At 43.0% G+C, this 12121-nt stretch overlaps 1 protein-coding gene across 4 annotated transcripts in view; it reads left to right on the plus strand.

Annotated features, from left to right (window-relative positions):
• The first annotated feature begins 4900 nt into the window (after window positions 1-4900).
• Window positions 4901-12121, plus strand: part of KDM6A (lysine demethylase 6A) — a 242894-nt gene continuing 235673 nt past the window's right edge. For 2 of the 4 annotated variants that reach the window (XM_061627503.1, XM_061627504.1), the window contains exons 1-2: window positions 4902-5569; window positions 5838-5901. In XM_061627503.1, the coding sequence (XP_061483487.1) occupies window positions 5400-5569; window positions 5838-5901 (234 nt within the window). In that variant the 5' untranslated portion in view covers window positions 4902-5399. Of the gene's footprint in view, window positions 5570-5837; window positions 5902-12121 lie in introns of those variants that run through there. The other 2 variants (XM_061627506.1, XM_061627505.1) reach the window with 2 other exon arrangements.

A 12121-nucleotide genomic window follows, 5' to 3' on the forward strand; every position in this document is an offset into this window, starting at 1 on the left:
GTGATAGATGTAGGTGTTAAAAGTAGATATTAAAATGTTAAAATGCCTGGGAGAACAAGAAGGTTTTTACCTGGCGCCGAAAGGATAACAATGTTGGCGCCAGGCATACCTCATCAGGGAGAGAATTCCATAATTCGGGGGCCACCACAGAGAAAGCCCGTTTCCTTGTTGTCACCTTCTGGGCTTCTCTCTGGGTGGGTCCCCGAAGGAGAGCCTTCGATGTTGAACGTAGTGTACGGGTAGGTTCATATCGGGAGAGGTGCTCCATCAGGTATTGTGTTAGTAGCAATAGCAGGAGAGGGCAAACATGGTGGTGAATATGTACTAAGTGGGAGGTGTGTGTAGGGGAGGGAAGGTCCTCTGGTCTTCTTGCAACCCTTTTCCACAGCCCACCAGACTCCTGCAATGCAAATGACACAGAAAGAGGTACACAGCCGCGGCAGCACACTCTCCCTTCCCATGTATTTTCCTGTAGACCCACACAGGCCATTACCAGGCTAAGTTGAAGGTGGTGATGACTGGGGAGGAAGAGAAAAGGGGAGGTCACTCCTCACTCCTTTGCCTCAGAAGGAGGCAGTTGAGGATTCCACCCTCACACTCACAATCTACTTCCCTCTTTTCTCTCCTGCGGGACACTATCCCTTTGGTGTAAGGGAAGGGGACGGAGGGAAAGGAGTGAGACATTGTGCATTTGTTCTGAGGTCTCACTGCCACCACAGGTCACTCTGAGAAAGGAAGCATCCAGAATGGACACACAGGCCACTTTACTCCAACCCTCCCTTCCTTGTGGCTGTTCCTCTTTATTCTTCCAGCTGCTGTCACCTCTTACTTGCTGCCTTCTTCTGACCCACCAAACCTCTCCCCACCCACAACTTGACACACCTCAAGGGTCTGTTGCCATCAACTCCAGGAAATGGATTTTTAGACCCTTTGGAGGCCCACTGTGAATTGTTTGCAAGGCACTTTGAGCATAAAGTTGCTCACCTCCATAGCAATCTTGATGCCCCATCTACATCTATCCTAGTCCTCAGTGAGGTTTCCAGTGCAACATCTGCTGCAACTTCTTGGGATCAGTTTCAGCTGATGCAGCCTGGGGTGTGGACAGGGTGCTTGTGACAATGTGACCAGCAATGTACAGTATTAAAAATATATATTACTTTTTCAACATAACCGGCTTTTCAAAAAACTATGTCTACTTTTCCCAACACCATTATGAGGTGGGGCAGTGTTATGTGTAGTTGTAAAATAAAGAATTAGGGTAGAGTGTCTGTTTTTGCTCACTCTCAACAAACAAAATCAATTCCAAGAACTTCTACAGCAGTTTATAAAGATTCTTAAGATGAGACTTTTACCTGAACATCAAAAAAGTACAGAAGTACGCCAGTAACTGTATGAAAACAGGCTTAGATAGAGACAAAATTCCACTTCAGATTTTCCTACTCACTCTCACAATGTCTATTTCCATTGAATGAGAATGTAGCACACAGCTACCATAGTGTAACAGTGCAAGAATGTAGCACACAGCTACTATAGTGTAACGGTGTAAGAATTTAACACACAGCTATCACAGTGTAAAAAGAGAATACCTCTAGTTAAAAAGAGAGAAAGACATCAATGGATGACTGAAGAAACTCTTAAAATTGTTAAAGAGAGAAGGAAAGCAAAAGCAAAAGGAGAAACACGGTCAGAACCCTAAATGCAACAATACAGCGACTAGAACGTAGGGACAAAGAGAACTATTACAATATTGTATACAAACAGAAAAGTACAACAAAAAGGGAAGAACAAGAGCCCTATTCCTAAAGATCAGAGAAATTAAAGGGAAATTTAAACCAAGAGTAGGGATGTTGAATAATCAACAGGGGAACACACTGACTGACCGAGATGAAATAAAAGGAAGAGGGGAGCAATATACTGAAGAACTCTATAAAAGAGATGCCAGGATGAACAGATTCATTCCGGGAGGAACCGTATGATGAAGAACCAGGAATTTTAGAATGTGAGGTGAAAGTTATTCTTAAAATACTTGGAAGAAACAAATCACCAGGAAAAGATGGCATACCAATAGAGTTGCTACAAGCTACTGAGAGTGAATCTGTCCAAACTGAAAGCCAACTGATGTAAATACAAGACCGTGGCCCTTAGTTTAATATTTTAAAGAAGTGGGCAATTTTGAAAACTCTGTAACAGTTAAGAGCCCACGGTCCCATTATTTACAAAGATGACACACACTTTTGACAGACGGTTTTAGATAAATACAAAATTATGAATACAAGGGGACTACCAGAGCTGTCCGTGGGTAAGTAAGGCAAAATATTTTGCGTTTTCCTTTTGAATTCTTTTCCTTACGGGTTTAGCGAGGGCAGCTGAAAACTCCGTAAACATACGTTAGTTAGAAGTGTTTTTTTTTTATATATATCAGAGCCGGAAACGTTTGAATTTGCGTTGAACGTTTTTTTTACAAGCCCTGCGCGCCCTTCTCCACGCGTCTGTTCTCGGGAAAGGTAAACAGCAAGAAAGATGGAGGAAACTCTCCAAAGTTTCACCGAGTCAGAGGCATCAGCGCTACCCATTACATAAGGCGAGGCTCCTTTTTGCAGCGAATGAAGCAACACCCACAGTTGTTTGGGGAGGGTCATTATGTATTCTTGCTACTCGCTGACGCCAATTCTTAAAAAGAGGGGATAAAAGGTCTGTTACTGGTCTTGCCAAAGCTGCTCCTAGAAGTCGCTCTCTTGCCTCGTACGAGCATGATAAGCTCTCAGGCAGGCAGGCAGAAAAGTCCTTCGAGGCGGTCGCTGCTGCGAAGGCGGCACTTTAACGGTTCGCCCCGCACGGGCTTCAGAGTTTCGTTTTCTGTGAGATACTCTGATAAGAGCTGATGCCAATTCTGCTTATGGGCAACAGAGCCGCTGCGTCCAAGGCGGCTCTCGCAGGCAGAGAACACCAGCCGCTTCGATTATCGCCTTCTTCGAAGCGTCCCGGCGGGCTCGGCTCGGAAGTCCCAACCGACTTCTCGCGCGCACATACACCGCGCAAGGGAAGCCATTATTATTCGTTAGTGCCAGGAGAACCACGCCCCAGACCCGGCCCAAGGGAAGGCAATAGGAGGAGGGGGCACGGCCGTCGGCGAAGAGAGGAGCCCCCACCCTTCTCTGGATAAGGAAGAAGAAGATGAGGAGAACAGCAATAGCTACGTGTGTCTACACACACTGATTCCCTAACAACATATCCTGACCAGCCGCCCATTTAATTCTCTATCGCAGGAGCCACTTATGCTCACACAGTCCAAGCCTTTCCCAGTGAATAACTACTCCCCGCAGCTGTTGCCTCCACGCACCAAATTTAAAGGGCACATACGAACATGCTGCCTGTGAGTAACTGACAAAGCCGCTTGATTGACTCACTAACGGCTGAATTACAACCCACACTGTACAAAAAACCCTTTCTCTCAACCAATAGCGTGTGGCCAATGATGAGGGTAGAGGCCAAAGAGATAAGGAAAAAAAGAGCGTTAATTTTCCGGTCTCGATTGACGTTCTTCGACTCCTCTATAAGCGGGGAAATGTGGTGAAACCAGAGACGGTGAGGAAATGAACCTCAAATAACATAGGACCGGACTGGGGGGTTCCATTTCGTGGGAATGTTTTAAAATTACCATGCCCTTTACCCCGCAGCGGCTTTGTTCGTTAGATGAGCCTGTCCCCTCATTTACTGTTGGAATAAAACCCTGGATTGTTTTTTTAAAACTACGAAGAAACACAAAAAAGTTTTGGAAATTCATTGCCCTTGCCTCTTTTCAGTCCCACGTAACACTATGCAACTGGCAGAATTTAAAGCACATTTCACTTCTTAATCAGACTGTATGATTTGTTAGATTGACAGAAACGAGTTTTTTTAGCCGTTCTGTAAACCTTATATTTTAAGCGATATATAAATGTTGTCATATACATATATTAAAATAAGCGAGCAATTTAGAAAAATGGGGCGGAGGGAAAGCATATATTGACCAGGAAATAAAAAGAGGTCTGGTGAATAGGTCTTTCTGAAAACAAACTGCATGTTTGATACCTTGACCCTGATAGAACTGAAGTGGTTTTCGCAGAAGAATGAATCCACGGAGTCTTGTTAGGAATACGTTCTAGTATTATAGACGTTCGATTGTATTCAACTAAGTCCTATTCAGAATAGACCCACTGAAATTAACAAACCTAAATTAGTCATGTCTACTCTGAGTAGGACTAGCATTGAATACCACTCATTGCGTTGTTGGCCTTTGACCGGGGAAACAATCTGGCGCCTTTAAAGATAGCAAAGCAGGTAAAAGTTCAGCAAGTGTAGCTTTCCACATTTGCCATGAACAGGGAAAGGCCACATCCATTGAATTTATGTCTGTAGCGGTACTTGTTTTTCCTAATCAGACTAAAGGCCAACATTTTAAAATCCCATATAATTTGGCTTCTCCTTTTTTGCGGCTAGAGGTCATAAAACTTTGGAAGCACTGACAGAATCTGGATGACATGAAGAAATGTTTCCGGGGAAACCTTTGCTACCGCTGCATCTCTATCCGTTCAACTGCTGTCTGTCACGAGAATATAGACTATGTGTGCTGCCAGTGTGTGTAGGAAATTTACTTCGTTTTCCTGCTTTTTAGAAGTATAGGAAGCTTCTGACGTTTAATGCTCATGCTCGGGCCACACAGGGAAGATTCTACGCACAATTGTAATCGGGGTACCTGAAGTAAAGCTTTAAACTCTACATTGTAACCCCTTCGTAAAAGCAGCACGGCTACCAAGCTCGAGCGTAGCGGTGGAAGAGCGCTATGACTGACGTAAGTCAACAAAGGTCACGTGGGCAGGCCTGGGCGCGGCGATTGGCTGCGTGGGCACAGGCAAGCGGGGTGGGGAGGGGGGTCACGGTGGCGGCGTGGGGTTCGCTGTGTGACACAATTACAACAACTTTGTGCAGCTGCTGGGGAAGTTTGTACAGGCAACAAATACACCCCACGCGGGCGCGCGCGGGCCCCTGTCACTCCGGTTCCACTCACTCTTCGCCGTCGGGGCTGGCGGCTCAGCAGCGATGTAAACAGTGCTCCGCCGCCGTCACCGCCAACAGCAGCAGCAACAGCAGCCTCCTCCTCCTTATTCTCCTCCCCCTCCTACCTCCCCCCCCCCGGTCTCCAGCGCTGGGGCTCCCTCTCTCCCTCCTCCGAGCAGCGGGGCTTCCCCCCGCCTTCCTCTCCCTTTCCCTCTCCCTCCCTACCGGCTGTTGTTGTTGTAATAAAAGTTGTGGTGGTGTGTGTGTGTGTCGGGCACCCCGCCCCGCCCGGCACTGGGGGGGTGTTCGGGGCGCGCGGGGAGGGGGGGCTTGCGATCGTGAGTTAATTACGTTGCGTTTCCATGAAATCGTGTGGAGTGTCGCTCGCCGCCGCCGCTGCTGCCGCCGCCTCTACTGCTTCTTTCGGTGATGAGGAAAAGAAAATGGCGGCGGGGAAAGCGAGCGGCCAGAGCGAGGAGGACTTCGCCAGCCTGACAGCGGAGGAAAGAGAAGTCCTCTCTGGCCTCGACAGGTACCCAAACGCCATTCTCTGTGTTCCGGCTTGTCCGGTGTTCTCTCTCTCGCCCAGCCGGGGGTTTGCGTGTGTGTATGTGTGCGGGAGAGAAAGCGAGAGAGCGAGTGTGAGTGTGGCGGTGCTGTTGGGTTGGAGTGCGGGCTCTGCCTCTGCCAGCGAGTGAGGGAGCGAATGAAGCCGTCTCTTTGGGGCGGGCGGGGGGCACACTCTACACGAACGTGGCTGTTTTTCTCAGCCTCTCTCCCCCGTCTCCCCCCTTCTGCAGCCGACTCTTCGGATTTCTGAGGCTTCATGAAGATGGCGCCAGAACGAAGGCCTTGCTGTTAAAGGTAAGGGGACTGGGGTGGGGGAGGAGGCAACCAACGAGGGAGCCACCCTCCCCTCCCGTGTATATGTGTGTGCGTGCGTGTGTGGAGGAGAGCTGAAGGAATTAAACCTCACAGCGCGGCCGTGAGACTCGTCAGGATACTTTGGTCGAGCTGCTGTACGACCACCACCTCTTCCCTGGCTTTTTGACGAGAATGGCTCTTCCCTTCACTAGCGCGCGTTATATGCCCAGAGGTGGCTCCCTCTGCTACTACCACCACCATCTCCCAGAGGTGTGCTTGGCATGGAAAGCTCTTCTTGCCCACTTTCTGGGCTTTGTCCCAAAAGTAGGACAGAAAGTGCCTGCACATCTGACTTGAATCTCTCCGGCTGGGAGCAACCTCTTGAATAATCGGGTATGGGGTGTTACTTCTTTGCCATTGGCCACCCTTGGACCTCCTTTGCCTCTTGGCTATTAGTCCTATTACACATATTACTGGAGGAGAAAAATGCAGGACTGAAGTGCCCAAACTGAATTCATATAAGTATGAAGAAGGGGTTTTGAAGAAACGTGATCCTTTTCTTTCCACAGTGTGTCACTTTAGGGAATCAGTCACCAAGAGGTTTGTTTATTTCTCTGTTTCTCCCCCCACATCCATCTTCCCCCAAACCTGCATCTTCCTTAAGTGACTCCTCTCTCCCAGGCTTTTGACTTCATCATGCTGTTTTGTCAGGGAATGAGGAAGAGGTTGTTGTTGCTCACCTGGGTATATGAAGAGAAATCTTGTTTCTATTTAAGAAAAGTTTTGATTCTGTCATTTAGTTAACTAATGGCTGCTCTTGTCTGCCCAAGATGGCTGGACAGGGAGGAGAAAGAACAGGGTGGGAGGAGGTAAACAGGGAAATAAACAGTAGGAATGAATATGTATGTATCGACTGAAGTGTGTGGCTTTCAGTAGCTGTAAACTCTGCTAATGTGTCAAGAGAGTTTCCACCCACCCTTGATTTTCTAAAGGAGAGTAATGTACTTGAAGAACTGGGGTAGACCTTACCAACCTGTGGAACATTCAGTTATCTAGAATCTAGATATGGCCATTTAATTTTTTGGAGAATTTTAACCATTATATATCAAGAAAGGGTATAATGCTGCATGATTTGATCTCACTTTTCAGAGTTAATGTGTCTATATTTTGATATATCTTATGTTTTGGACTGGACATAAATAATTTCTTTCTTTTAAAAGTGGCATTGCTTATTGGATTTATTAACTTAATTTAGACCCTATTGCTTGCTTACATGTTTTCCTTTTGGTGTTACTGGTGAACTTACTACTCTGAACATTTTTTTCCTGTATGTGCATTTAGTTTTATGTAACCAAGCTTTGTTCCATTGGCTTTAGTTGTAATGTTAAAATAGACAGGTTCTACAAAAATTAGAACCTCTTATGTTCTAGATTTTATAATTAATCTAGTGTGTGGGTATGATAGATAGATAGCTTCGGGCAGGTTGGGGATTATTGGAATTTGTAATCACAATGAAACAACTGATTTTAAGGTGAGACATAAGTGCTATAGAAAATAGGATAGAGTAAGTATGCTGCTTAAAATGTTAGGCTTCAAATCTCAATACCTGCGGTATTGTGGTTTTTAAAAAAACAATATAACTCTAGTGTGCTTGCTTTTATATTTCTTGTAGGTATTTAGTGCATTTATATCTGTTGTGTGTAATGTCAGGCTTGCTTCTTTGATATTATTGAAATGAAGTTTGAGGCTTTGGTATGAAATGTGTATTGAAGCCTTGTGGATTTGTAGGGTTAACACAGAGTATTTTTCTTTGTTTCTATTTAACATAACACACCAAAAAAATCAAATAACTTTGCTTGAATAGTTATTGATGAAATAGATAGTATGTTTTGATCGTATACTTATTTTATAATGTGGAATGCTGTTTCAGAGTACATAAAATATTAAGAGTGCAGTCCTATACATGTCTACCCTGAAGAGAGTCTCACTAAATTCATTAGGGCATACTCCCAGGCAAGTGGGGATACAGGATTGTAGCCTAAATGAAAAATATGCAGAAATTACAATCCAGGGAAGATGGGTTTAAAACAACTGGGTTCTGTTGAAAGAGTGATTTCCCAGGCCATATTTAGTTGGGGGATTTCTGGAATGGGTTATCACTAGACAAGATTGCAGTTGAGATAGATAGGAGCTACGATGAAGGTTGGTGATGGGCAAGTGTGTGTTTAAAAAATAAATGTACTGCTTTCAAGTCAATTCCGACTTATGGCGACCCTATGAATAGGGTTTTCATGAGGCTGAGAGGCAATGACTGGCCTAAGGTCACCCAATGAGCTTCATGGCTATGTGGGGATTCAAACCCTGGTCTCCCAGGTTGTAGTCCAACACCTTAACCACTACACTGCCCATGGCTAATACAGCCAAAATTAAGTTAGATCAGCAATAGAGTTTGTGTCAGACTGTGGATGGTGCAACAACTGATGCTTTAAGTGATGATGAATGGTAGTTTACTGTTCAGAGCAAAAAACCCCATCATTCTTAGATACTAATGCCAGTATTCATGTAATAATCAGCCAGGGAAAACCATTTAGGCTCAACCCCTTAAAGTTACAATGTTTTTTTAAAGGGCAAGATCTAAGCAGCCACTTGAGCACTTCAGAGTCATTTTGAGGCTTCAGACAGGGTTTGTTTACATTGTTCATCAGTAGTACTGGTGAGGGCTGTGGGTCTCTTCAAAGGAACAAGGCAGGACTTACAAGGTGCTGGACAAGATCAGGAAAAAACCACTTATGGGGAGTGTCTGACTTCTGTGTAAGAAGGTACTGGGTTCTGAAGATGTGGGTGCTGAGCAAAGTAGCAGTGTGAGATGTGGGAACATATAGGACTTTCTTGTTGGGTACTTACTTGATCTATGATAATCCTGAGATCTGTCTCCTATGGCTTGGCATCCTTAAGTTCTTATCATAGATACTGGCTGATGTAAGCTTATGATGTCAGATGGGAGTTGGTTCATAATGTAGTTATTATTCTGAGACTATTTGATTCCCCCCCTCCCCCGGTGTCAGTCTTTTTGTGTAAACATAGTGTTGCTTCAAGTTTGCTATTCAATATTGTTTTAGAAGGTACAACTAAATATTCTTTAAGTGTATGGTATCCTGATAACAGTGGCAATCTTTCAGGAACACCTTTCTAGGTCTGTGAGAGTACCATGGTTCTTGTTATGAAAATTATATACTGATTGATCTAAGGTGAAGACAGAGGGATACTCACACTATCAAGTATGTGCCTGCTACTGCTCTAATTTCCTCACGCAGAATGCATTTAGGCTACTGCTCTGTCAGAGGGAAAAAAACAACACAGGCTTATTCATGTCTTCTGTACTTTTTGTACCAAGCAAAATTTTAGTGTAAATGCATCCTTGGGGTGTGATTTAATGTTTACAAATACTACTTCATTTGAAGTATAGAGTTGATAAGAAAAAAGTGTTGCAAACACTTTCCTGATATCCTGCTTTGGATAAGGCTAGAGCATCTGCTTCTGTTCTTAATACGGAAGCAGGGTAGCATGACGACTGTTACTTCCTGCCTTACACTTAGGCATTGGTGGGTGAGTATAACAAGCAGCTTCTGGCATTGCAGTTTTGTTTTTGATCTAGTTCTTCTGTGCATCTGTGTAGGTTTCTATTTGCACTACTGCAGTTGTTTTGTTATATACCCTTTTCTGAATGAAATTTTTGCTAGCACCTTTCAGGCTTAAATGATAACTCATAAAGAATAAGTGGTGGTGACAACATTATGCTGTGTCAACACACCCAATGATACAGTTCAGTATAGGAAATTATAGTATATCAGTTTTATGTACATCACTGACTAGTATGCCAACTAAATTTAATATGTCGAGTAACGCTGTGATGGAATACATTGCTCTTTATTTCTATAAAAAGTAGATTTAAATATAGTGCTCAGTGTATGTTAGGACAAAATTGTACATACATATACAAATCCATGTCTATAGATCGATGTTTTCTCTTTATGGCAGAGGGCATCTTCCCCAAACATACCCAGAGCTTTATATTCAGTCACAAATGTCAGTATCACCAAAGCAGCTTTTCAGTAATATTTTATTATTTCATAGGAGGTATGTTTATGTGTGTGTGGTTGGTCATTGTTGCCAGTATTTATAATATCTATGGTGCATTATACTGTTTTTTTGATAGGAATTCTTATTCATTGATGGAACAGTTTTGTTTTCAGAGGTAGTTACATGGAGTGAAGGGTGTTTTGTTAGAAGGTCTCTGCTAAGGTTGCATGTTTTTGAATTTGTTATTTTTCTTTTTAAGGCAATAACTCATTTGTTCATTCGGTATGTATAACAGAACTTATATTGACTGAAGTTAGTATACAGGTACTTGGCTAGTATTTTCATGTAGTGTCTGGTGAATTTAACCTCAGTTTATAAGCTTGTCAATTTTTTTGAAGAATGTAACGGACATACTGAGCTTTATCCTTTGAGGTTTTTTTGCACTGCTTCAACACACTTGTGACTTAAGTGGTATGTTTGATTAAGAGTAGTGGTTTGCACAACATTATGCTGGGTCAACACATTCCATGCATAGTTCAGTATAGGAAGTTCTAGTATAAATTCTATTTGCATTGCTCCAGTCCTAGCTGCTTTTACTTGGAAATAAGTCAGATTGATTTCAAATGAGCTAAACACTGCAGCCATGCAGCCTGATCATATTTTTGTGAATCTGAAAATAAACACTACCCTTTTCAATGGGGCTTCTGTGTAAGTGTGCATGAAATTGCAGGTTTAGTGGCACAACTTGGAGTGGTATAGTCTACTGAAGACTGTTAAAACACAAGCATTTGTAGATGCTGTACCACTTCCTAGTCTTCTAAGTGTTTATAAAAATCAAGCAATGGTATGCATTACTGTTGACTAATAACAGTAAAACATAATCTTTCAATTGTCACAGTCTCAGGTGCATAAAAGATTGAGAACAGTATGATTTTTGCAATTTATTTAAAGCATTTTTATCCTGCTGTTCAACCACTTAATGCCTCCCATCACTTAGCAGAGCTCTATGTCTCTCTGGGCTCCTCCTAGGAGGAAGGGCAAGATATAAATTTAATAAATGTTAGTAGCCAGTCTTCATGGAAAACTGTCTATTTGGGATTGGTTTAGGATAGTTTAAAAACCAAGATTTTAAAAAACGGATTTTGCTAGTCAATGTTGTGATCTGAGGTATCTACACAGTGATACCCTGTGATTTATTTGCATTTTTTTTTAAAAAAGCCATTTCAAGTTCTGTGTAAATTAAATTGCTGGTTTAACAACAAATATGAAATCTCCGTGGACCAGAACCAGGTTTTCACTGTGACATGACCAAGACAGTGGCTTATAGAAGTTTGATTTCTCTCTTTCCCTTCTGTAACACAGAAGTTGCTTCTGAAATTTCAGTGAGTTTTTTGTTAGGGGCAGGGGAGGAATTTTATTGCATTTATACATTGACTATTTCTGGAAGAAGCTTGCAGTCATGCATATATTCTTAGAAATATGTTCTACTGTGTTCAGAGGGGCTTAATTCCCTGGAGATGTATAGGATTGCCACCTCAGAAGTTTGACTTCACGTGCAGAGCTCATTCTGTGGCCCTCTGGATTAAGGCCTAATTTAGCCACAACTGTGGAAACTATGCTACAAATGCTGCAGTCTAGAAACCAGAGCAGTCACTGAGATACCAGTGATAGTCCAGTAACTGTAAGAGGTCTTTGTAGGAAAGCCATTATTGATGGCATTTTCCACATGGATGACATAGAAGACAGATTAGAATGAAAAAAATTGGATAGATGTATACAGGTTGGCACAAGTCCAAAATGGCCACTGGCCATCCTCCTGCAGCATCTACTTCATGTACCTACATCGATAAAATGTACATCAAACTAATTTTGGGGTGTTTAAATAATAGCCAATATGATGATGATAATGTTGTTATTATGTGCCTTCAAGTCGATTACGACTTATGGTGATCCTATGAATCAGTGACCTCCAAGAGCATCTGTCATGAACCATCCTGTTCAGATCTTATAAGATTAGGTCTGTGGCTTCCTTTATGGAATCAATCCATCTCTTGTTTGTTCTTTCTCTTTTTCTACTCACTTCAGTTTGTCCCAGCATTATTGTTTTTACTAGTGAATCATGTCTTCTCATGATGTGTCC

This window comes from Rhineura floridana, chromosome 5 (assembly GCF_030035675.1).
Source record: "Rhineura floridana isolate rRhiFlo1 chromosome 5, rRhiFlo1.hap2, whole genome shotgun sequence".
NCBI lineage: Eukaryota > Metazoa > Chordata > Lepidosauria > Squamata > Rhineuridae > Rhineura > Rhineura floridana.